The 25,435-nt window shown below is 53.7% G+C and overlaps 2 protein-coding genes and 1 long non-coding RNA gene across 6 annotated transcripts in view; 1 reads left to right on the top strand and 2 right to left on the bottom strand.

The window, feature by feature from the left end:
- The first annotated feature begins 2,176 nt into the window (after positions 1 to 2,176).
- Positions 2,177 to 21,103, top strand: MAN2A2 (mannosidase alpha class 2A member 2). Of its 4 annotated transcripts, none has more exons than XM_032262407.1 (24): positions 2,177 to 2,445; positions 3,988 to 4,137; positions 5,140 to 5,397; positions 5,465 to 5,609; positions 5,731 to 5,902; positions 6,249 to 6,376; positions 6,587 to 6,760; positions 7,155 to 7,341; positions 9,165 to 9,342; positions 9,644 to 9,846; positions 10,039 to 10,221; positions 10,385 to 10,499; positions 10,704 to 10,771; positions 10,918 to 11,083; positions 11,557 to 11,760; positions 12,046 to 12,168; positions 12,403 to 12,517; positions 12,799 to 12,932; positions 13,141 to 13,282; positions 16,130 to 16,263; positions 16,595 to 16,669; positions 18,146 to 18,340; positions 18,479 to 18,589; positions 19,430 to 21,103. In XM_032262407.1, the coding sequence occupies exons 2-24, from the start codon at positions 4,006 to 4,008 to the stop codon at positions 19,580 to 19,582; spliced, it is 3,495 nt and encodes a 1,164-aa protein (XP_032118298.1). In that variant the 5' UTR covers positions 2,177 to 2,445; positions 3,988 to 4,005; the 3' UTR covers positions 19,583 to 21,103. The 4 variants fall into 4 exon arrangements, with proteins under 4 accessions (XP_032118298.1, XP_032118296.1, XP_032118299.1 ...); XM_032262405.1 differs by having other exon boundaries at positions 11,557 to 11,793; XM_032262406.1 differs by lacking the exon at positions 2,177 to 2,445 and adding an exon at positions 2,597 to 3,146 and having other exon boundaries at positions 11,557 to 11,793.
- Positions 8,735 to 24,072, bottom strand: LOC116539463. The gene is made up of 3 exons (XR_004264058.1): positions 23,989 to 24,072; positions 23,736 to 23,741; positions 8,735 to 8,747 (listed from the first exon to the last, which is right to left on the bottom strand). It is a non-coding gene; the product is annotated as an uncharacterized LOC116539463 (long non-coding RNA).
- A 501-nt stretch (positions 24,073 to 24,573) lies between these two features.
- Positions 24,574 to 25,435, bottom strand: part of HDDC3 (HD domain containing 3) — a 5,436-nt gene continuing 4,574 nt past the window's right edge. The window contains exon 4 of the mRNA XM_032262423.1: positions 24,574 to 24,659. Coding sequence (XP_032118314.1) covers positions 24,604 to 24,659 — 56 coding nt within the window. The 3' untranslated portion in view covers positions 24,574 to 24,603. The remainder of the gene's footprint in view (positions 24,660 to 25,435) is intronic.

Genomic DNA, 25,435 nt, shown 5'->3' with positions numbered 1-25,435 from the left:
GCGCCCGGCCAAGACTGAATGGACTAAAATTTCAAGGAGGAAAGAGCCCTTCTGAGTTAAACTAGTGATAGGCAACTATTTTCCTCCCTGAAACATTTGCCCGTTTGGGACATTGCTGAGGATCAGACTTGGCCCAAGCAGAGACTTTACTGGGGAAAAGAGAAAGGAACAGTATTTGGTGGTTACAAGGACTTGCTGTAGATTAGGACCTAGAGGAGCACAAAATGTAGAGCGTTTTCCCCACGGAACATTAGCTGAGTTCTGAGGCAGTGCAGGAGGCTGGGAAGGCAAGTCCCACAGTCTTGCAGTGTTTAGAGGGAAGGCCTGGAATGAACAAACAGCTGGTCTCCCTGACATAAGGTATTTGCCAGGTTTTGGTTTTGTACCTACGTGGGTTGGGAAGCTAAAGAGTTCCCTTTAATCTCTGAAAAGCAGAACTTAAAGATCTGAGAGAGACAGAGACTGGCCAGGAGGCAGAGGTTAGAATAAGCTGAGATCATGCCACTGCACTCCAGCTTCGGTGACAGAGCAAGACTGTCTCCAAAAAACAAAAAAAAAAAACCCCCCACAGTCAAGAAGCCTGACATCTGACATGAAAGAATACATACTTAAGATTCTATTTTATGAAGTTCAAGAACAGGGAAAACTAAGTTACAGAGTAGTCAAAGCAGTGCTTATATCTGGAGTGTGCCGATGGAAAGCGATGTGAAGATGTAGGGAAAAAGGTTCACCACGGTGCCCTCACAACCATGTATGTCTGTGCATGGGCCACACAGGCAAGGCTGGACCACAGGCTGACAGTCACTATGCTGTGCTTAGGGACTGCTTGACCACTTGACAGAGGGGAACCTTTTGGGTAGATGAGAATGTCCTACGTTTTGATCTGGGTGGTGATTATACTTCTGTATGTATTTATCAAAACTCATCAAGCTGGACACTTAAGATTTATACCACATAGTGTAAACTTAAGATTTGTGCCTCAATTAAAAAAAAAAAACAAAAAAACACCAGAGAACCAACAAGAGTCCTTAAAAATTAAGATTAACACCAAAATGAGGCTGAGCAAGGTGGCTCACGCCTGTAATCGCAACACTTTGGGAGGCCGAGGTGGGCGGATCACCTGAGGTCAGGAGTTCGAGACCAGTCTGGCCAACATAGTGAAACCCTGTCTCTACTAAAAATACAAAACATGAGCCAGGCGTGGTGGCGGGCGCCTGTAATCCCAGCAACTCGGGAGGCTGAGGCAGAATAATCACTTGAACCTGGGTGGCAGAGGTTGCAGTGAGCCGAGGATCGCATCCTGGGCAGAAGACCGAGACTCTGTCTCGGGAAAAAAGTAAAAGAAAAGAAGAACGTGGACTTCATGGAGATGTCTCCTGCAGTATGGATCATCCTTTGGAACTGTAAACAACCTAGACGCCCGCCCAGTCGAAGGAGAACAATCAAGAGTCTGCGTCAGGCCGGGCGCGGTGGCTCAAGCCTGTAATCCCAGCACTTTGGGAGGCAGAGGCGGGTGGATCACGAGGTCAAGAGATCGAGACTATCCTGGTCAACATGGTGAAACCCCGTCTCTACTAAAAAAAAAAAACACAAAAAAAAAATTAGCTGGGCATGGTGGCGCGTGCCTGTAATCCCAGCTACTCAGGAGGCTGAGGCAGGAGAATTGCCTGAACCCAGGAGGCGGAGGTTGCGGTGAGCCGAGATCGCGCCATTGCACTCCAGCCTGGGTAACAAGAGCGAAACTCCGTCCCAAAAAAAAAAAAAAGAGTCTGCGTCTCCTTCTCTCGCGGGCAGGAAACAGAGCAGGGAGCGGGCGCAGACGGGAAAGGGCCGCCTGTATCAGCAGAAGGCAGCACCCCCTTTGCCCGAGAGGCGCCACGACAGAACCTGCGGCTACCGGGGCTAGGCAAGGCGAGGCCGCGGAAAACGCACCCCGCCGTGGGCTGCCGAGCCGGAGGCGGGCGCTTCGGCCGCTGCGGGACGAGGTGCCGCCTCAAGCAGGATTCCGAAAACACCCAGCTGCGCGCGCTCCTGAGGTTCCGTGGCGCTCCGGGGCCCGGCCCGGGCTGCTGCGCCTGCGCACTGCGGTTCCGCGGAGCGGGCCCGGGAGGCGCCGGGAGCGGACCGCGGCGGCCGGATCTCCTGTCGGCGCCGCAGGGCGTACGCAGAGCGGGGTGGGCGGCGCGGCTGTCCCCGCCCCGCGTGCTGGTGGGCCCGGCGGCCTCAGGGGCTGGCGGACCCGCGCGGGGCGGGCGCAGCGCAGCGTGCCGGCGGCCCTGAGCCCAGCGGGAGAGCGGCTGCGGCGCGCTGAGCTGGGGGTGCCGGTGGGCGGGCACCCGCCTTCGCCTGGGTCGCTGCCTGCGCGCGGGCCGCTGCCCTCTGGCCTGTGAGGGCCGGCAGGTCGGCCGACCGGGCCCGGAGCCGCGCGGAGGCCGGGCGCTGACGGTAACGGGCCGGGTGCGCCGGAGGAGGGCGGCGGGAGGGCGAGCGGCGCTGCGGCGTCAGAGCGGCCGGGAGGGGGCGGGAGGCGGCCTGAGGCCCGGACCGGGCGCCCGTCTCTGCGGTCCCCGGGGCCGGCGGAGTCGGGACGGGTCGGGAGGGAGACCTGGCGGCAGGTGCCTGCCCTCTGTGATCCGGCTCTCTCCCCAGCTCCACCCACCTTGGCCTGGACCCAGTCTCCAAGGGCTAAAAATATTGCCCGGAGGCTCCTGAGCAGAATCAGATCGCGCTAAGTAGGGCACAACGCAGAGGCGACAGAGCTGCTCGGCCCCAGGGCCCGCGGAGCGGACTCCGGAGCGCGGTCCGGCCCACGCTGGGCTCAGCACTTAGCGCCCTCCCTCCCTCCGGAGCAGGCAAGCGGGGCCCCGGGGCGGCGGCGGCGCGGCGCACGGGTCTTATGTTGCCTCGCAGCCGGGCCGGCCTCTCCCTACCCAGGGGAACTTCAGCATCACTGCAGGCTTTCCGAGGTCCCCTAAGTGCTCTGCAAACCGCGGCTGAAGTTTCCCGCTGCAGAAATCAGCACAGGAAGAGGGAGAACACGTAGGGCTCGCTTTATGCTGGAAACACAAGCATCTTTCATCTTTATTAGAAATAAATTCATTCTCTGTTTCTGATTCAGAGAGGATCTGTGCCAGGCACTGTTTCAGGTGAGTGCCATTCTGACCCAGAAGGGCACTGAGAAAGACTTAACCTATCAGTCTCTGGGTTCTGGCTAAACCTTTCAATCAAACAAAATAGAGACCAGCTTATTCACCTGAAACTAGAAGCCCATGACGGAGGAGCCTGAGCAGGCCCCTCCTACCTAGGCAGGGAAGCTCTTGTCACCAGGAGCTTGTGTGGTGAACGCCAGTCAGAGCTGGGACTCTCATCCTGGGCCCGTTTTTCATAGCACCAGCCAAGGGCGAGCATCCTCTCCACCCTAGGGGCAGAGCTGCTACCAGGACCAGGTGGGGCCAGCTCTGTACTACCTGTGCTCTGAGTCTCAGCAAAGACCGAAAAATCAAGGCTAGGTCAGGATCCCCAACTGGTGTTGGGTTTTGGCACTTCAAAGCTGGCTTTTTTGGGGGGAGGGACAGAGTCTCCCCCTGTCGCCCAGGCTGGAGTGCAATGGCCCGATCTTGGCTCACTACAACCTTTGCCTCCCTGGTGCAAACGATTCTCCTTCCTCATCCTCCTGAGTAGCTGTGATCACAGGCACCCACCACCATGCCTGGCTAATTTTTGTTTTTTGTTAAGTAGAGATGGGGTTTCACCATGTCAGTCAGGCTGGTCTTGAGCTCCTGACCTCATGATCCGCCTGACTTGGCCTCCCAAAGTGCTGGGATTATGGGCATGAGCCACCACACCCAGCCCAAAGCTGGCTTTTTTATTGGAGCCAGGCGAAGTGTTCCTTGGGAACAGCCCTCAGGAACTCACTGGGGCATTTGGTGGAAAGACTGCCAAGGGGATTTTGCATGCTAGAACCACAGATGGTGTCCTCCCTGCCAGGTGTGTGTGGAGGCCAGTATGAAGCTGAAGAAGCAGGTGACAGTGTGTGGGGCTGCCATCTTCTGTGTGGCAGTCTTCTCGCTCTACCTCATGCTGGACCGAGTGCAGCACGATCCCACCCGACACCAGAATGGTGGGAACTTCCCGCGGGTGAGTCGTGCCTGGTTGCTGATTTCTTTGTATACAAGTCACCTGGGCTCAGGATATGGCCCCTGGCTGAAGGGTAATGTCAGTACAGGACAGGAACCTTCCTTCCCAATAGTCAGGTTTTGTAGAAACTCTCGGCTAAAAACAGTGATGGCAAAAAGAAGGAAGGAAGAAGGCCAGGCATGGTGGCTCATGCCTGTAATCCCAGCACTTTGGGAGGCTGAGGTGGGCAGATCACGAGGTCAGGAGTTCGAGACCAGCCTGGCCAATATGGTGAAACCCCATCTCTTAAAAATAGAAGAATGAAGGAAGAAAACAAAAAATGCAATGAATCTTGTTGCTCTGTTCTCCTGAATTCTTTTTCTTTTCTTTTTTTCTTTTCTTTCTTTGTCCCAGGCTGGAGTGTAGTGGTGCGATCTTGGCTCACTGCAACCTCCGCCTCCTGGGTTCAAGCGATTCTCCTGCCTCAGCCTCCTGAGTAGCTGGAACTACAGGCACCTGCCACCATGCCCAGCTCATTTTTGTATTTTCAGTAGAGACGAGGTTTCACTGTGTTGGTCAGGGTAGTCTTGAACTCCTGACCTCAGGTAATCCACTCACCTTGGCCTCCCAAAGTGCTGGGATTGTAGGCGTGAGCCACCGTGCCCAGCCCCTCCTGAGTTCTTGGCACACATTGCTAATTGATTACAGGATTCTTTGCCATGCCCTGATGAAATCCTTCTCAGCACAGGCAACACCAATTGCTGAGACTAGGTATGTGAAATGAAATCTTTGCCATCCCTGAGCTAGAGTGATGGTTCTCCCAGCCCAAGTGGAGTGTAGTTCTCAGTGGTGCTGTGTGTAGCTCCCTTGATCTGAATGGCATCATCTGTCCCTGTAGGCCCATGGTCTGGCTTCAACAGATAAGGGAAGAATTAGAGTCGGGCCTCAGGTGGTGGACCCCAAGCAGAGACCCTCCCTGTGGCATAGAGAGCTGTGAGTGATTGCTTTCTGGTTTTTTGGCAGAGCCAAATTTCTGTGCTGCAGAACCGCATTGAGCAGCTGGAGCAGCTTTTGGAGGAGAACCATGAGATTATTAGCCACATCAAGGACTCCGTGCTGGAGCTGACGGCCAATGCAGAGGGCCCGCCCGCCCTGCTGCCCTACTACACAGTCAACGGCTCCTGGGTAGTGCCGCCAGAGCCCCGGCCCAGCTTCTTCTCCATCTCCCCTCAGGACTGCCAGTTTGCTTTGGGGGGCCGGGGCCAGAAGCCAGAGTTGCAGGTAAGGATCAGAGCCGGCGGGGACCTGCAGCCACGAATGGGACACTGAGCTGCCTCCCCCCTGGCAGATGCTCGCTGTGTCGGAGGAGTTGCCGTTTGACAACGTGGATGGTGGCGTGTGGAGGCAAGGCTTCGACATCTCCTATGACCCGCAGGACTGGGATGCTGAAGACCTCCAGGTGTTTGTGGTGCCCCACTCTCACAATGACCCAGGTGAGGACCCTGCAGACTCCTGGGAGCTGGAGTGTGGAGTGGGATTTCTGATGGCCAGTGCAAGGGAGGGACGTCAAAGAAGATGGTGGCATCCTCAGGGGACCCTACATTGGCTCCCCAGGCTGGATCAAGACCTTTGACAAGTACTACACAGAGCAGACCCAGCACATCCTCAACAGCATGGTGTCTAAGCTACAGGAAGACCCTCGGCGGCGCTTCCTCTGGGCAGAGGTCTCCTTCTTTGCCAAGTGGTGGGACAACATCAATGCCCAGAAGAGGGCTGCAGTCCGAAGGCCAGTACCAGGCAGGGAGACTGGAAGGGCCTCGTTCAAGCCCCAGGCTGGGTCAATGGGTCTTACCTTAAGTTGTGGGTGCCAAGGTGGCAGGGAGAGGCCCAGGGAGCTGTGGCAGAGATGAGTGATGGTGGAGAGAAGGCAAGAACAGACAGAGGTCCCGAGATAAGCAGGGCCAGGACAGTGTGAGATTGGCTGCAGGGAAAGGAGGGCGAGTGTGTGTTCTCTTGGTCGTGAACTTGGGAGAACTGGTTCCGTGAGGCCCGTGCACACAGGCCCTGACATCTGGTTGGCAGGACTAGGCAGAGTGTTCTACTCTATCCTGAGTGTGAGTCTTTAACTATAGGCTGGTGGGAAACGGGCAGCTGGAGATTGCGACAGGAGGCTGGGTGATGCCGGATGAGGCCAACTCCCACTACTTTGCATTGATTGACCAGCTCATCGAAGGACACCAGTGGCTGGAGAGAAATCTTGGTAAGTCCAGGCACAGGCATGGGGATCTGCCCCCCGGCCTGGGCCCACAGTGCTATAGCAGGGGTGGTTCCTTTCTGGGCAGATCCCACCATGTGGGCCTGGTGTGATGTCATCTGTCCACTGACAACCAAGACATGAGCTGGAGTCTAGCACCTGGGAGGCCAAGAGGGCAGGCCCTGAGGTCCTCTCTGGCTTCCATGTCCTGCCCAGGTGCAACCCCCCGCTCTGGCTGGGCAGTGGACCCCTTTGGATACAGCTCCACCATGCCTTACCTGCTGCGCCGTGCCAACCTCACCAGCATGCTGATTCAGAGAGTGCACTATGCCATCAAGAAGCACTTTGCTGCCACCCACAGCCTAGAGTTCATGTGGAGGCAGACATGGGGTAAGGCCAGATAGGGTAGAGGGGGTCAGTGCAACATAGCCTTCACTGGGGAAGAGAAGGGCTATCAGAACTAAGACCCCCACTGTACTTCAGAGCAGACCTGCAGTCACTGGTGTGGACTGCCAGAAATGGTCCCACCCTCTGGTTAGGGGAGGGTCATACTGGCCTCTGGCCTCTGCAGGGCCTTCTGTCCTAAGGGCTTCAGCGTGCCCTGTGTGCCCGTCCCCTCAAGGAACCCCCTGTGTCTTTCCTCTGGAATACATACTCCCTCTGGCCCTAGGTCCAGCTACAGCCTCATGGTCTATCAGGGCTGCCTTTAGCCCTAGCAGATCTTTGCCCTCCTGACGTCCAGAGGCTGCCCGCTGGCGGTGACTACATGGTATGTCTTCTGCAGACTCCGATTCCAGCACCGACATCTTCTGTCACATGATGCCCTTCTACAGCTATGACATACCCCACACCTGTGGCCCGGATCCCAAGATCTGCTGCCAATTTGATTTTAAACGCCTGCCTGGTGGGCGCATCAACTGCCCTTGGAAGGTGCCACCACGGGCCATCACAGAGGCCAATGTGGCAGAGAGGTATCTGCTTCCAGTCCTTTTGCTTCACAGAGGAGTCAGGAGGCCTAGCCCTGGCATGGGCTGTGCGGTGTGGAGGGTGGGCTCAGGTGGTGAGTTGAGGCTTGCCTCATCTGCATCAGCAGCTCCTTACCAAGTCTCCTGAAAAACTGGGACGGCTCTAGCAACCACCTGTCACAGAATGCTTTTATTTTCTCACATGAGTGCTTTCTGGTGCCCTAACAAACTGCCAGGGCCAGCTGACAGCTTCGAGGTGAATGATTCCCAGGTGAGCTGTTGGATCTTACAAACTTCAGGCTCACGCACATTCACTTAGTGCCAGTGTTCTGACTGGGCTTTAAGTCAACCACGAGAATCCATTCAGATCCACATTCAGTCCCATAAGACAGCCTCCAGCGTCTGAGAAAACAGACCTATCCTCTTTGAGAGGATGTAGGGACCCCTAAGGATGTCACTCTTGCTGAATTCAGGCCTCGGGGGAAAGTATTAGTTAAGATTTGACACAAACAGCAATTTAGACAGAACCTTAAGAATATAACAAGTTGGACTGGTTTGTATGTTGCAATGCTCTGATTTTTCCATAATGTCCAGCAGTTGAAACGTGACCAAAAGGGAAAGAAAGTGGTCTTTTGTTTCCAGAAGTCTAAATGCTGATTCCAGGCAAGAATCTAGGGCTATGAAGGCATGATGTTTCCTAAACAGCAATTGTGATCAGTGAGGCTGGCCTAGGTTTACAAGAACAGGCCATGAAAGGTAACCAGGTTCTCCTTTGAAAGGCTTATTAAACTGCTAAGTTAGGGGAAAGTGGTATTTGAGGAATCCTCTCATGAGAACAAAGTAGAAAAGTACACGCTGGGCCAGCGCCACTAAGTAGATTAGTTGACTCTTTGGACTGTGATATTTATAACGTGCCAATTAAAGCAGGAGGGCTTCTGCTGGTGTGCCACAGGGCTCTCTTTTTCTAACGATTTTGCCAGTAATTTGGATGAAAAGAAAATAAATGTTTATATATAGTTCCTGTTATGTACCAGGCACTATTCTAAGTGTGTAACAAGTATTCATTCATTCAATTCATTTTATTTTATTTTATTTTATTTTTTTGAGACAGCCTCTCTCACCCAGGCTGGAGTGCAGTGGTGCGATCTCGGCTCACCACAACCTCTGCCTCCTGGGTTCAAGTGATTCCCCTGCCTCAGCCTCCTGAGTACTTGGAATTACAGATGTGTGCCACCACACCTGGTTAATTTTTGTATTTTTAGTAGAGACAGGTGTATTTTGTATTTTTAGTTTCACTGTTGGCCAGGTTGGTTAAACTCCTAACCTCAGATGATCCGCCTGCATTGGCCTCCCAAAGTGCTGGGATTACAGGCCTGAGCCACTGTGCTCAGCCCATTCAATCTATTTTCATTCTCATAACATATGGGTACCTACTGATGTTATCCTTACTTTGCCAGAAATGGAGGCTCAGAGCAGTTACTTGTCCACACTTGCTCAGCAAGTACTTGTCGAGCTGGTGTGATGTGGCTCCGGGATCCAGACTCAACGCCGGTGCCACATCGCTAACTGGTGGTCAGAATGAGGCGGGAGTGTCAGAACCAGGATCTCAACAGCCTAACATAAAATAGAACATGCTGACTGTCAGAACTGTCCAGAGAACACTGGATTCCCCTGGGACTGGGGCTCCTGTCCCAGGAGGTGTCCGTCTTCGCTGAACCACTCCTTAATAGACGGGATGTCTTTGAGCAGCTTGCTGTAGGGATGGCTGTGCGTGGCGCTGTTTTCCTGCTGAGACTTCACGTTGGGCCCATGTTTTTTTCCTGCGTCAGGGCAGCCCTGCTCCTGGACCAATACCGGAAGAAGTCGCGTCTGTTCCGAAGCAACGTCCTCCTGGTGCCTCTGGGAGATGACTTCCGATATGACAAGCCCCAGGAGTGGGATGCCCAGTTCTTCAATTACCAGCGGCTCTTTGACTTCTTCAACAGCAGGCCTGACCTCCATGTGCAGGTGTGAGGGGCACTTGGCTGGGGAGGGGGCTTCGCAGTGCTGCAGCCCACCCTTTCCTATGAGAATCTGTGCTCTGGGTTCCCAACTCCAAAGCAGGGGTTCCTTCCCAATTCTTGGGCAAGGTGCCCTTTTATGTCAGAATTCAATCCCAGGCTCCCTCACTTCTGTCAGATCCAGAATGGCAGGATGTACAGTTCCTGCTTTGAGCCCAGAGCCCCTGCCTCACCCCCGACTGCAGCACTGTGGCCAATTTCCAGGAGGCTCTAGAACTGATGGGAGTGGGTTTTGGGGGTTCCCACAGGCCCAGTTCGGCACTCTTTCAGACTATTTTGACGCCCTGTACAAGAGGACAGGGGTGGAGCCAGGGGCCCGGCCTCCAGGGTTTCCTGTGCTGAGCGGGGATTTCTTCTCCTATGCGGACCGGGAGGATCATTACTGGACAGGCTATTACACTTCCCGGCCCTTCTACAAGAGCTTAGACCGAGTCTTGGAAGCCCACCTGCGGTGAGACCCTGTCCCCGCTTCCAGGCTAGAGGGGGTAGAGTCAGTCTTTGGGGTTTAAGGAGGGGCTGGATCAGCTCAGAAGGGAATAGATGGGCCCAGAGGCCAGGGCAGGGAAGGGAGGATGGATTTGCAGAGTGTGGGTGGGCCCTGGGGAGTAGTGCAGGCTGGCAGCTAACTTCTCTCTCTGGGCAGGGGGGCAGAGGTTCTCTACAGCCTGGCTGCAGCTCACACCCGCCACTCTGGCTTGGCTGGCCGGTACCCGCTGTCTGACTTTACCCTCCTGACGGAAGCTCGGCGCACACTGGGGCTCTTCCAACATCACGACGCCATCACTGGCACTGCAAAGGAGGCTGTGGTGGTGGACTACGGGGTCAGGTGGGAGCCTTCTCTTCTCCCTCATCAGTTCCCCCGCTCACTGTCCCAGATAAAGGATGTTGGGTGGTGAGGGGGTAGGCCAGCCTGGGGCTTGTCTTCCGGACAGGGCAGACAGCTTCACCGAGCTCATCTTCTCTCCTTTCCTCTCCTGCGCCACCCACAGGCTTCTGCGCTCCCTTGTCAACCTGAAGCAGGTCATCATTCATGCAGCTCACTATCTGGTGCTGAGGGACAAGGAGACCTACCACTTTGACCCGGAGGCGCCCTTCCTTCAAGTGGTGAGCCCCTCCTGGGTCTGCATGGGAACCCTCCAGCTTATGCCGTTCCTCCCAAGAGCTGCTAGACGAGGGTGCCGCTCCTCTCCCTCCCTCCCCATCCGATGAGTTCTGTGCCCAGTGCAGCTGCTGATCCACCCAGGACAGGCGGGGCGGGAGGAGGCCAAGCCCATGATGGTTCTTCCCTTCTGGCCCACTGAATTCCAGGACGACACTCGCTTAAGTCATGATGCCCTGCCAGAGCGCACAGTAATCCAGCTAGATTCCTCGCCCAGGTAAGCTGGACCACACCAGGTGCAGAGAGGCAGAGCCATTCCCTGGCTCTGAGGCCCCTCTGGGCCCACACGTGCTGAGCCACTGCAGGGCACTTGCCCTGGCTCGGAGCCACGGCCTCCTGCGTCATCCTGCCTTCTACGCACAGGTTTGTGGTGCTATTCAACCCGCTGGAACAGGAGCGGTTCAGTGTGGTGTCCCTGCTGGTCAACTCGCCCCGTGTGCGCGTCCTTTCGGAGGAGGGCCAGCCCCTGGCTGTGCAGATCAGCGCACACTGGAGCTCTGCCACCGAGGTGGTCCCTGATGTCTACCAGGTGAGGCAAGGGCTCGGCAGGTGGGCCCCTCCCCACCCAGTGGTACCAGCCCCCAAACCTCCTGCTTGGGGCCCTGCCTCCTCCCCAGGCTGGGGACAGGTGTCCTGGGGAGGGAGGGATTGCCCCGCAGACAGGCACTCTTGGGATTTGAGTCTGTCCTTGAAAGGAAGGGGAAGGTTGATATGGTAATAGTAATGGTAAAAATAGCAGTTATAATGCTCTATCACTCAGTCATTCAGTATTTTTTGAAATCTTAATGTGGGGTTACCACTTCGTACTTTTTCAAATATCACTTGAGAATTATAAAGTCTGATGAGAAAGAAAGTGCAAATCATGTCACCTCCACTTTGGAGGAGGGGCAGAGGCCCCAGCAGGTGCAGGGACTTGCTCAGGCCTCTGTTAGTAAGTGAGTGCTCCAGCACCCCTGTGGTGAATGCCGTGCCCCCGCTTTCTCACCCTTCCTATGCCCACAGGTGTCTGTGCCTGTCTGCCTGCCAGCCCTGGGTCTGGGCGTGCTGCAGTTGCAGCTGGGCCTGGATGGGCACCGCACGCTGCCTTCCTCTGTGCGCCTCTACCTGCACGGCCGGCAGCTGTCCGTCAGCAGGCACGAAGTGTTCCCTCTCCGCATCATTGAATCTGGCACCAGTGACTTCGCCCTCAGCAACCGCTACATGCAGGTCTGGTTCTCAGGCCTTACTGGGCTCCTCAAGGTAAAGGGCCAGGGTGGCGGAGAAGGGCTAGGGCCAGAGTGGGCATGCGTGGTGGTGGCATTGTGCAGAGCCGGCCCTGTGAGCACGCTGCCACCTGACCCACAGTGGACCCGAGCCTGGGCCATCTCAGCTCCAGGTTGACAGCATGGGGAAGTTGGGCGTGGCTCCTTGGGGAAGCTAGTCACGTCCTTCCAGGAGGCAGGCCTGACATGCTGGTGTGGGGCCAGGGGTCAGGGCTATGTTTTTCGGCAGAGCATCCGAAGGGTGGATGAGGAGCAGGAGCAGCAGGTGGACATGGAGTTCCTTGTCTATGGCACCCGTACGTCCAAAGACAAGAGTGGAGCCTACCTCTTCCTACCTGATGGCGAGGCCAAGGTACCCTAAAGATGCCTTGAGAAACCTGGCAGGCCCCAGGAGATCTCAGTAGCAGGGAGGGCAGGAGGGGCACAGGCCTTCCCACAGGTTTATTGCTGCCTGCCGGGGGCCTTGTCTTTGCCGTTCAGCCTAGGGATATCTGGGAATAGGTGCTCTCTTGCCCAGGCCTGGGCTGGCACCGCCCCCCTTTGCCCTGTGTGCCGTGGGTTCAACAGCAGTCTGCTCTTTCCCCAGCCCTACGTCCCCAAGGAGCCCCCCGTGCTGCGTGTCACTGAAGGCCCTTTCTTCTCAGAAGTGGTTGCGTACTACGAGCATGTTCACCAGGTGGTCCGGCTTTACAATCTGCCAGGTGGGCCCTGCACACAAGGACACGTCTGGTAGGAGGCATGGGCTCCACAGCTGTGGTGCATTCTTCCTTCTGCTGCGTCTCTGTTCATACCTCTGTTCCTTATCATTTGAGACAGGGGTGCTCCATTCTCTTGGAGAAAAAGTCATCCAGAAGTCCCCTGGGACTTTCTCAGGAGGGTGGACAGAGCCTCTCCCCAGCTCAGCTCTAACCCCCCAGCCCAGCCTCTCAGCTGTGGTTCAGCCTCACACCTCTCCATGCCCCCACTTTGTTCCTGTGCCCAGGGGTGGAGGGGCTGTCTCTGGACATGTCATCCCTCGTGGACATCCGGGACTACGTCAACAAGGAGCTGGCCCTGCGCATCCACACAGACATCGACAGCCAGGGCACCTTCTTCACAGACCTCAATGGCTTTCAGGTGATTCCTGGGTCTGAGTCTTAGAGACCCCACAGAGTAGAACTTGGACTGTGTTTTTGCCCATATCACAGGCCTTGGGGGATGATCTGTCCTGATGGAGAAAGAGGAATGAGAGGCGAGAATGATCAGGGACTCCTCCAGGCTGGGACCGCTTGGGGCCTACATGGTGCCCAGGTTCCCTTGATCTCTGCTGGCCTTGCCCCCACAGGTGCAGCCCCGGCGGTATCTGAAGAAGCTCCCCCTCCAGGCCAACTTCTACCCCATGCCAGTCATGGCCTATATCCAGGATGCACAGAAGCGCCTCACTCTGCACACTGCCCAGGCCCTGGGTGTCGCTAGCCTCAAAGATGGTGAGTAGGGCCAGGAGCTCTACAGAGGGTATCAGACAAAAAGAAGCCTGTCCCACCCTCCAGGTCTTCCCGCTCTGTTGGCCTCCCTTGCCTCTTTCTGGTCTGTATCACCTCCAGTCTTGGAAAGGGGGCAAGCCATTCAGAGCTCTTGCGCAGGAGGCAGGCACCTGCTGTCCCCCTGTCTCCTGGTGGAGGCAGCAGTGTAGGCAACTGGGTGGAGTGTCCTATTGGATCCCCTGAAGAACTGTCAGCGTTAAAACTCTTGGGACCAAAAAAAAGAAAAAAACTATCAAAAAGCAAGGCTAGGTACAGTGGTTCACTCCTGTAATCCCAGCGCTTTGAGACGCCAAGGCAGAAGGCCAGGAGTTTGAGGACAGCCTGGGCAACAAAGCAAGACCCAGGCTCTACAAAAAAAATTTCAAAATCAGCTGGATGTGATGGCATGTGCCTCAGCTACTCAGGACGCTGAGATGAGAGGATTGCTTAAGCCCAGGAGTTGGAGGCTGCAGTGAGCCAAGACTGTACCACTGCACTACAGCCTGGTGACAGAGCGAGACAGAGTCTAAAAAAAAAAGGCAAGAAGCATCAGGATATTAAATAGTGGTTCTCAGCTGAGGTGTGCAACCCTCTTCTGGGTGGGGATGAGAGTAGGGACAGCTTGTAAAGTACCCTCAGTGTTATGATGAAATATTAAGGAAATGAGAAAAATACATACGGTTTTCCTAATAGTGATCATTAAGAGAGAGAATGACACTCTTTTTTTTGAGACAGTCTCACTCTGTCGCCCAGGCTGGAGAGCAATGGCGTGATCTTGACTCACTGCAACCTCCTCCTCCCGGATTCAAGTGATTCTTCCTGCCTCAGCCTCCTGAGTAGCTGGGATTATAGGCACCCTCCACCATGCCTGGCTAATTTTTATATTTTTAGTAGAGCCGGGGTTTTGCCATGTTAGCCAGGCTGGTCTTGAACTCCTGACCTTGTGATCTGCCCGCCTTGGCCTCCACCCGGCCTTTTTTTTTTTTTTTTGAGATGGAGTCTCACTCTGTTGCCAGGCGGGAATGCAGTGGTGCCATCTTGGCTCACTGCAACCTCTGCCTCCCTGGCTCAAGTGATTCTCTTGCCTCAGCCTCCCAGCTACTTTAGGTGGGTCTACAGGCACACGCCACCACATACAGCTAATTTTTGTATTTTTAATAGAGACATGGTTTCACCTCGTTGGCCAGGATGGTCTCAATCTCTTGACCTCGTGATCTGCATACCTTGGCCTCCCAAAGTTTTGGGAATACAGGCATGAGCCACTGCACCCAGCCAAGAATGGTATTCTTAAGAATCAAAACAGGCCGGGCGCGGTGGCTCAAGCCTGTAATCCCAGCAGTTTGGGAGGCCGAGGCGGGTGGATCACGAGGTCAAGAGATCGAGACCATCCTGGTCAACATGGTGAAACCCCGTCTCTACTAAAGCTACAAAAAATTAGCTGGGCATGGTGGTGCATGCCTGTAATCCCAGCTGCTCAGGAGGCTGAGGCAGGAGAATTGCCTGAGCCCAGGAGGCGGAGGTTGCGGTGAGCCGAGATTGCGCCATTGCACTCCAGCCTGGGTAACAAGAGGGAAAACCTGTCTGAAACTCTGTCTAAAAAAAAAAAAAAAAAAAGAATCAAAACAGAGGCGTGGGGAGCACTGGCCTGGAGTCACACCCGGGCGGCTAGTCAAACTGGCAGGCTCTGCATGGCCTCCATATCCTCAGGGCAAAATGAACAGTTCGCACTTGGTGGCAAGCAAGACGCTTGAGATCTGTTTCTGGGTTAAGGCTGTGTGTGGCCCGATGGCTGGTGATCGTGGAAGGAGTGTGCCCTTCTCTGCCAGGAGCAGCCCCAGGTCTATCTATGTCATGACTCCTCACTGCAGCTTAACATCCTTGACTGATTTTCTCCTCTACCCCTCCGGGTTATGTGTGTGAAGAAATGACTGTCTTCTATACAAGGAATCTGTTTTAGGATTTTCAGACATCTTTCTTTGATTGCTCTGGGTAAAAAGACTGAGCGACTGACTACACACATTAGTAAGGACTAGAGAGAAGAAGGGAGAAGAAGGGCCATCTGTCCCTGTGGAATGTGGGTTCCTTCGAGATCTTATACAAGAAAAGCTGTAGCTACCTCCAACACCTGCACACACTGGGGCCTCTATCCCCAGCACAGCCATGCACCAAGCCCCTGCTCCAAGCATATTCTAGAAAAGAAAGCAGAGGTGGTCACCTGCCATCTCTTTTTCCCAGGGCAACCCCAGATGACACTTAATATGAGCCTCTGCTTGACTTGCCATCTGGGTGTCCTTTCCACAGCCCTACTTTTAACACATGGGCAGTCAGCAGGAAAAGCCCAAGACTGGCCTGCTGGGGCTGTCTGGCTGTCTAGTGTAGAACAAGGGCAGGAAAGCATGTGTTTTAGTCATAAGAAAACCTGCCCAGCCTGAGCAAACCTGCCCCAGATTACAGAGGTATGCAGCAACACTATCCATGGCTGTTGATCTAAGCTTTTCATTTCTGGATTATTTTATTGTTTGTAAACCATCTTGATTTGGTTTCCTGCGTGGGCCCCTGGGCCCGGTCCCTACTCCTGAGTGCCCGAGCATGGGGGGTAAACTGCCAGGGCCAGCCTGCCCCTTTCTGGGCCTCATGTTTCCTCATCTGCAAAATAAGGGCACAGGATGAGCCCTATGACCTCTCCTGAGTGACTCAGCTTCTGTCTCTAGCTGGGCCTTTCCCTCTGGGCCTGTGGCTGGGATTCTCTTTCCAAAGGTCAGTGTCTGCTTGCGGGCAGGGGCAGGCGACACTCACAGTTTGTTTCCCCAGGCCAGCTGGAGGTGATCTTGGACCGGCGGCTGATGCAGGATGACAACAGGGGCCTAGGCCAAGGGCTCAAGGACAACAAGAGAACCTGCAACCGTTTCCGCCTCCTCCTAGAGCGGCGCACTGCGGGCAGCGAGGTAACACCTGGGCCTGATGCCCAGGGGGCCAGGTCTAGCTAGCCCCTGGGGGTGGCCTGGGGGGTCCAGCCTGGGGCTGGAGGAGCGTAGCTGGTGGTGGGCAAGGGCTAGAGAAAGTAGGGCTGAATTCCTGGGGTGGGGGAGGCAGTCTGGCATTTTGTGTCCCATTTCACGCTGCCTGGCACCTTCCTCTCCCAGCCGTGCCCTGTCGCCTGTGCCCCTCATGTTCGTCTCCCACCTTCCTCTGTGCTACCCTTCTCTGCCCTGCCCCAGCATTCTCTAAGCCTGTGCTCCAGCCCTGCTCATCTCATGGCTTTCTTTGCCCCACCAGCCTGACTTTTTCTCCAAACTGGCAGCCATGTTTAGGGGCTTGATCTTTCACAGCAGCAGGAGCGGTAACCTAGAGGTAAGGGTCAGCGCTGGGAGCGGGGAACTAGTGTGAGCCAGGCGTAGCTGCGCCGGAGCCCCGGCGACAGAGCCCACCGCTCAGTCACTCACACATCAGATAGATACTGAGCACCTGCTTTACTTTGAGGACCCAGAGGGACTTATAAGTGCAGACAGTGCTGACTCTCCCAGGTGTTTATTTGTGAGTAGGGGTGGCAGAGAAGCCGTGTATGTAAAAATGCAAGGTAGAAAAGGGCTCTGTCTCACTGATCCTGAGGAGCAAGGTAATATTGTAGGACAAGGAGGTGTCACCCAGGCGTGGCGTTGATGAATGGGGGTGTGATTTGAACATGTGAACCAGCCGTAGGGTAGGAGGCAGGAGAGACAACGAGTCAGGGAACAGCAGTGAGTTCCTTAGACAGACTGGAGCTCTGCTGTCAGTACGATGGCCAGTCGCCCTGTGTGGCTATTTAATGACAACAGAATCAAGTAACAAATTGCTTTCTTATTCCTCCTGGCAACACTTCAAGTACTCAGTGGCCGCAAGAGGGTAAGTGGCTGCCGTGTTAGAGCATGCAGTGTCAGCTATTTCCATCCTTGCAGAATGCTCTCTTGGCTTGTGCTGGTCTAGAGCACTGGGGGAGATCAGGGCAGGCGGCAGAGCCCTTGAGTGCCTGCTAAGGGGTCTGGACCTTATCCTGGAGGCTAAGGAAGGAGCTGAGCATGGAGGGACACTGTCAGAACTCTGCTGTCAGCATGTCAGAATGATAGTAGGGAGCAGGTTGGGCCTGTGGGGAGGGAGACTGGAGGTCTCCCAGTGAGAGCTATTCAGGCAGGACATGCTGAATAAATTGGGGGTGGCTCTGAGAACACTGCCATGGTGAGAAGGAAGAGGCTTTAGCATTACCTGGGAGTGCAGAGGGAAGTGAGAGATGCTGAGCGCCTGGAAGGAGGGGGATGCCAGGATCAGAAGTCCAGAATATTCAGCCCAGGCCTGTGAGTCTCATGTCTAGGTGAGCTGCTAAGGAGTAGCCCTGCTGGCATAGCCCTGGCAGTGCTGGGCCTGGGAGCCAGGCTAGCACGGCGGATGTGGTGTCACACTTGAAGCCACAGGATTGCCTGGAGCACTCTGGATTGGAGCCCCGTGCTCTGTGGTGAGGCTTGTGTCTGCCTGTCTGCCATCCTCCCTGCACTGTGGACCTGTGTGTGAGGGGAGACGTGGCCGATGAGACTGGGTGGCTCATGATAGTGTTATGCCAGCAAGGAACTAAAAAGTAGAGAAGAAATGGTGTAGTGAAATACCCTCTGAGTTGGGTGAGATAGGAAGTGTCCACACTTGAAGGGTTAGGGGAACGTCACCTGGAGCCAGGCTCGCCGTTGAGTCCAGGCACGCGAGGAAAGCTCTTTCCAAAGGAACTGACCTGGGTGTGCTTTTATCCTACCTCATCCTCTCCCCTCAGCCTGGCTTCACCAACGTCTTGGGTGAATTTTGCAGGTGCAAGATAGCCACTCCACCAGCTACCCGTCCCTCCTCAGCCACCTGACCTCCATGTACCTGAACACCCCAGCACTCGCCCTGCCTGTAGCCAGGACGCAGCTCCCAGGCCCTGATCTGCGCTCATTTCATCCTCTGGCTTCCTCACTGCCCTGTGACTTCCACCTGCTCAACCTACGTACGCTCCAGGCTGAGGTGAGTGTCTCACTCGGGACCGAACTTCTAGGACCAGGTTCTGGCCTTTCCTCACCCACACACCTCCCTGTGCCAGCACTGCCTCTCTGAGCTCTGAAAGGCCTGTGCCCACTTCCCCGTGCACTGTCTCTCATCTAGGAGGACACCCTGCCCTCGGCGGAGACCGCACTCATCTTACACCGCAAAGGTTTTGACTGCGGCCTGGAGGCCAAGAACTTGGGCTTCAACTGCACCACGAGCCAAGGCAAGGTGAGCAGGGCGGGGAAATGGCGCCTGGGAATGACAGGCAGGTGCCTGGTAAGACCGGGCTGAGATTCGGTGACAGGCTGGGAGAAGAAAGTGTCACTCCAGGGCTTTCTGAAGAGAAGGGGGAGCTGTGGAGACTTTTTCCGAGCTCCTGAGGCCTGGTGAAGTCCCAGACAAGGCAGGTGGCTTGAGAACCTTTGTTCCCTGAGCAGGGACCTCTAGCAAGCAAAGTGGAAAACACCAGAAATAGAAAACCAGAACCCGTTCTGTTGTTGCTTTTTAAGCTCATGTCAGCTGGCACGGGGAAAATGCCCCCCGGGTGCCAGGTCCTCTGCTAGGCTCCAGGGTTTCAGAAGTGAACCAAGATATGGTCACTGTTCTCACAGATCTCACAGCTCGGTGGAATGGTTCCTACCCTGAGATCTGTAGGCAGGCTTTAGGGGTGAGCAGATCTTAGCAAGCCTGTGAGACTGGATGTACGCTCATATGTAAGACGGCATGGTGTTGCTGAGAGGGGCCAGAGCTGGAGTGCGGTGGCGCCATCTCGGCTCACTGCAACCCCCACCTCCTGGTTCAAGTAATCCACCTGCCTCAGCCTCCCGAGTAGCTGGGGTTGCAGGCGCCTGTCACCATGCCCAGCTAATTTTTGTATTTTTAGTAGAGATGGGGCTTCTCCATGTTGGCCAGGCTGGTCTCCAAACGCCTGACCTCAGGTGATCGCCAGTCTTGGCCTCCCAAAGTGCTGGGATGACAGGTGTGAGCCACCACACCTAGCTGAGATTCTTAAAGAGGTAACAAATTGGAACAGCCAGCACAATCCTGCACCTTCTCTCTTCTCCACAGGTAGCCCTGGGGAGCCTTTTCCGTGGCCTGGACGTGCTATTCCTGCAGCCAACCTCCTTGACGTTACTGTACCCTCTGGCCTCCCCATCTAACAGTACTGACGTCTATTTGGAGCCCATGGAGATCGCTACCTTTCGCCTCCGCTTGGGTTAGGGCTGCCTGTGGCCTGAAGAGAAAGTTCATTCACAGGGACTGACTGCCTCTTAACATGAAGATCGTTGGACAAGCCACATGGGCATCCCGTCCTGATCTGCCTCCCACAACTGTGACAGACTGGGCTCTGCCCTCATTTTCTGTTTATTGCTGCTGCTGTGTTTCAGGGGCAACCCACAAACCCAGTGATGGGTAAATAGGGCAGATGCCAGTGAGATCAGGGAGAGAAAGCCCTTGGGCAGAGTGGGCAGTGCCAGGCTCTGCTTTGGGTTGTGAGTGGACACCGAGCTGGGCACAGGCTCAGACACATTATCCTTTTTCCAAAAGGGGATATAGGAGAAGTGGAAGCAGACAGAAGAGGTAAGGGTGGCTATGTGGGTAACAGCCCAGCATCAGCGTCACTGTGGGCAACAGCCGGCTCTAGGGGAATCCTATGGTTATTTAGAGACTCCATGTCCTGGTGTGATAAGCAGGGTCAGAGGGACTCTGGAAGGAGAGGGATGGGGACCCAGAGTTAGCAGTGGGGTGGAGCAGCAGAAGGAATCACAGTGTCTCCTGAGAGTCCGAAGGCCTCACTGCTTTTTGTGATGGCTTTGCTCTAAGTGCCGCCTGTCCTGCACGCCCTGGCTAAGAGGCTGCAGAGTGGCAGGAAGGATTTGCTGGAGGTCATAGGTCACTTCAGGCAGCAAGACCCCTGGCAAACTGGGCACGTGGCCTGTGTATTGATTTGTGGGATGGTGGCAGGGGCATGGGGTCCTCTGCCCTGCCTAAATCCTTTTGGCTTCCATGCTGTGTACGCCGCTGTCCCCAAGAGCTTTTGTTCTGGCAGGCAGTGGGGATTCCTACTTTCTTTCTCTGGAAAGGAAAGCCTCCAAGAGCCCATGTGCTTGGGCAGCTTGAGAAGGCATTCAGCACCATGCCTGGCAGGCAGGCCTTGACGCTTCACCTTTGGTCTATCCCTCTGCAGAGGGATTCAGTTCCTGGCACAGGGGACTAGGGGCATGTAGAGTAAGTGAGGAGGCAGTATGGCTGTGCAGGAGTCTTCGTTTCAGCTTCAGTTCATGAGGAAAAATCTGCGATAGCTCTATAGATGCTGAAAAGATATTTGGTAAGATTTCAAATCCATCCCTTATTAAAACTCTTAGTAAATTGACTCTGGAAAGAAACATCCTAACCTAGGTAAAGGTCTGTGTCAGAAACCAACAGTTACTGGCATTCTAAAGGGTCAAATGCCGCAGGCATCCCCATTAAAGTCAGAAACTAGCGAAGGGCATGCTATTTGTCAGCAATGTCTCAGCACTACTAACTCCTACAACAAGGCAGATGAGGAAGATAAGGAATAATTCTAATATCGTTATTTGTAGACAATAAAACTGCCTACCTGTAAAATCTAAGAGAATCAACTGAAGACTTGTTCAGAGCATGCTGTAAGTCGACGCAATGACATACATCACGTTCCTCTCAACATACTGGTTTTCCCCAAATCAGCTGATAAATTGTGTAATTCCAGTGAGATTGATACTTTGGAATTGGACAGTTGTAAAGTGCATTTGGGAGAGTGAATGTGTGAGAACACTAAGACCACTCTGAACGATGATGATAAGTTGGGGGGTGGACTGCTGAGGGGGAAAAGACACTCCTGCCAGATTCCCAGAGGACTCTCGCGCCACCATTACCTCACGCAGTGTGACCTGGAGGGGGTCAGACAGACAGGAGACTCCAGAAACAGACCCAGGGCTACAGGGATTTAGTATATGGTAGGAGGGATGTTTTAAGTGGGGAAAAGGATGGATTATTTAATAAACTACTTTGAGAGCACTAGCTATCAAAGTTAGTTCTCTGCTGGGCACAGTGGCTCACGCCTGTAATCCTAGCACTTTGGGAGGCCAAGGCAGGTGGATCACCTGAGGTCAGGAGTTTGAGAGCAGCCTGGCCAACATGGTGAAGCCCTGTGTCAAAGAAAAATACAAAAATTAGCTGGGCATGGTGGTATATGCTTGCAGTCCCAGCTACTCTGGAGGCTAAGGCAGGAGAATCGCATGAACCTGAAAGGCAGAGGTTGCAGTGAGCTTAGATCGCGCCACTGCGCTCGAGCCTGGGTGACCGAGCAAGACTCCATCTCAAAAAACAAACAAACAAAAAAACAAAGTATGTTAAATCTCTACCTCACAGCGTCCCTACAAATTAGTTCCAGAGGGGAAGTACACTACAAAATTACTCAAAAAAACACTTATACCTCTGGTGTGGGATGGTCTTTTCTAAACTTTAACATGAGACTTAAAAGATACAAGAGAAGGCTGGGTGCGGTGGCTCAAGCCTGTAATCCCAGCACTTTGGGAGGCCGAGGTGGGTGGATCACGAGGTCAAGAGATCAAGACCATCCTGGTCAACATGGTGAAACCCCGTCTCTACTAAAAATACAAAACATTAGCTGGGCGTGGTGGCACGTGCCTGTAATCCCAGCTACTCAGGAGGCTGAGGCAGGAGAATTGCCTGAACCCAGGAGGCGGAGGTTGCGCCATTGCACTCCAGCCTGAGTAACAAGAGCGAAACTCTGTCTCAAAAAAAAAAAAAAAAAAGAAAAAAAGATACAAGGGAAAAGATAAGCAAATTTTGCAACCAAAAAATGTTGAAAGTTTCTGTGTGATGGAAAACATCAAGGTTAAAACACAAATGACAGATATGGAAGAAAATATTTGCAACACATTAAAAAAAAAAAAGGAGGCCGGGCGCGGTGGCTCAAGCCTGTAATCCCAGCACTTTGGGAGGCCGAGGCGGGTGGATCGCGAGGTCAAGAGATTGAGACCATCCTGGTCAACATGGTGAAACCTCGTCTCTACTAAAAATACAAAAAAGTAGCTGGGCATGGTGGCGCGTGCCTGTAATCCCAGCTACTCAGGAGGCTGAGGCAGGAGAATTGCCTGAACCCAGGAGGCGGAGGTTGCGGTGAGCCGAGATCGCGCCATTGCACTCCGGCCTGGGGAAAAAGAAAAACCCTCTGTCGTGGCACGTGCCTGTAATACAAAAAAGGAGTTCAATTACTTTAGGAGAAAAGCTTGCTTTGGGGTGCTTAGAGAAAGTCACTGGGGACTGCTAAGCAACCACCTAAAGACGAAAGTGTCAGGGCTGAGTTCTTCCAGGTCGGCAGAGTTGTGGCCGCCTGCATCAGGCCACACAGTGGAACCCTGTCTATATCACAGCGGAAGAAATAGGATTATCAATGCGAAGTGCTTAGCGTGGTGCCTGGTCTATACGGCAGCTCCACAAATATGTGCTATAATCCTATTAGTAAAGGATGCTAAGCAGTTCCGCTGCAGCAGGTGTTATTTGCTAGTAGAATTTGTAATCAAACAATAGGAGGGGAATCTGTGACCGCCTAGGAAATTAGCAGAATAAAGGATATTATCTTTGGAGGCCTTAAATGTGCAATGAAATTATTTGTCTGACAGAAACCAATGCTTAATTCTATTCACTAGCCTTTAAAATGACTTAAGGCAGGCGCCCCCACCTCCGCCCCTCCGCCCCGCCCACCGCTCAGCTTCCGGTGCAGGACTGCCTCGGGCCACTTCCGGGCCTTCCCGGAAGTCCCTGTTGCTTAGCAACCGAAGTAACCTGCAAGGCCGAAGGGCAAGGGGATTGTGCATCACCGACCTTCCCAGCGGCTTGGGGAACCGGGAAACTGCAGTCCCCCGCCGGCCCAATTATGTTGCTGCTGGGATCTCTACCGTGCCCAGCAATGGTTGTCAGTAAGCAGGCGGCACTCCTTTCCAAAACATCTTTTCTTTTTTCTTTTCTTTTTTGAGACGGAGCCTCACGCTGGGTTCCAGCGATTCTTCCGCTTCAGCCTCCTGAATAGCTGGGACTACAGGTGCATGCCACTGCGCCCGCCTTTTTTTGTATTTTTAGTAGACACAGGGTTTTGCCATGTTGGCCAGGCTGGTCTTGAACTCCTGACCTCAGGTGATTCGCCCGCCTCGGCCTCCCAAAGTGCTGGGATGGTAGGCGCTAGCCATCATACCCAGCCCCCTTCCAAGTTTCTTAATGGGGAAAGCTGCTACCATTTCTTGAGCAGCTGTGAGTAACACCCCTCCAGCGGCACGGAGGAAGAACTGTGCAGACCCCAGGCACAATTAGTGCCTGAAGTATAACTCACTGCTTACTTATATCTAGCTTATATATATAATCATACCAGTGTTCTGCCTGCTTCTGGACGAGCAAGAAGACTTGTGCTCCGGTTCTCGGACTTCCCCAGCAGCATGGCCTCCAAACGCCAGTCTCCACTCCCGCCTCGAAAGAAGAAACCAAGACCACCTCCTGCTCAGAGACTGGAGGAGACATCGGCCTAGGGAGAAAAAGAACAGCAAGAAGCAATTGAACACATTGATGAAATACAAAATGAAATAGACAGACTTAATGAACAAGCCAGTGAGGAGATTTTGAAGGTAGAACAGAAATATAACAAACTCCGCCAACCATTTTTTCAGAAGAGGTCAGAATTGATTGCCAAAATCTCACATTTTTGGGTAACATTCGTCAACCATCCACAAGTGTCTGCACTGCTTGGGGAGGAGGACGAAGAGGCACTGCATTATTTGACCAGAGTTGAAGTGACAGAATTTGAAGATATTAAATCAGGTTACAGAATAGATTTTTATTTTGATGAAAATCTTTATTTTTATTTGCTTTTTTTTTTTTTTGAGACGGAGTTTCACTCTTGTTACCCAGTCTGGAGTGCAATGGCGCGATCCCGGCTGACCGCAACCTCCGCCTCCCGGGTTCAGGCAATTCTCCTGCCTCAGCCTCCTGAGTAGCTGGGATTACAGGCACGTGCCACCATGCCCAGCTAATTTTTTTTGTATTTTTAGTAGAGACGGGGTTTCACCGTGTTAACCAGGATGGTCTCGATCTCTTGACCTCGTGATCCACCCGCCTCGGGCTCCCAAAGTGCTGGGATTACAGGCGTGAGCCACCATGCCCGGCGAAAATCCTTACTTTAAAAATAAAGTTCTCTCCAAAGACTTTCATCTGAATGAGAGTGGTGATCCATCTTCAAAGTCCACCGAAATCAAATGGAAATCTGGAAAGGATTTGACGAAACGTTCAAGTCAAACACACAATAAAGCTAACAGGAAGAGGCAGCATGAGGAACCAGAGAGCTTCTTTACCTGGTTTACTGACCATTCTGATGCATGTGCTGATGAATTAGGAGAGCCCATCAAAGGTGATATTTGGCCAAACCCATTACAATACTACTTGGTTCCTGATATGGATGATGAAGGAGAAGGAGAAGATGATGATGATCATGATGAAGAGGAGGAAGGATTAGAAGATATTAGGGGCCGGGCGCGGTGGCTCACGCCTGTAATCCCAGCACTTTGGGAGGCCGAGGCGGGTGGATCACGAGGTCAAGAGATCGAGACCATCCTGGTCAACATGGTGAAACCCCGTCTCTACTAAAAATACAAAAAATCAGCTGGGCGTGGTGGTGCGTGCCTGTAATCCCAGCTACTCAGGAGGCTGAGGCAGGAGAATTGCCTGAACCCAGGAGGCGGAGGTTGCGGTGAGCCGAGATCGCGCCATTGCACTCCAGCCTGGGTAACAAGAGCGAAACTCCGTCTCAGAAAAAAAAGAAAAAAAAAAAAGAAGATATTAGGATTAGAAGATATTAATGAAGAAGGGGAGGAGGATGAAGGTGAAGAAGATTGAAGATGGTAATGAAGGGGAGGAAGGAGTGGAGAATGAAAAAGCTAATAGAACACTGGTGGATTCCAACCTTCCTTTTTTAAAATTTTCTCCCATTCCTGGGAGCAAGTTACGGTCTTTTTTTTTTTTTTTTTTTTTTTTTTTTTTTTT

Source organism: Sapajus apella, unplaced genomic scaffold (assembly GCF_009761245.1).
Source record: "Sapajus apella isolate SASKATOON/1434 unplaced genomic scaffold, GSC_monkey_1.0 scaffold129, whole genome shotgun sequence".
In the NCBI taxonomy this organism is placed as follows: Eukaryota; Metazoa; Chordata; class Mammalia; order Primates; family Cebidae; genus Sapajus; species Sapajus apella.
This window is presented reverse-complemented; position numbering and strand designations above follow the sequence as displayed.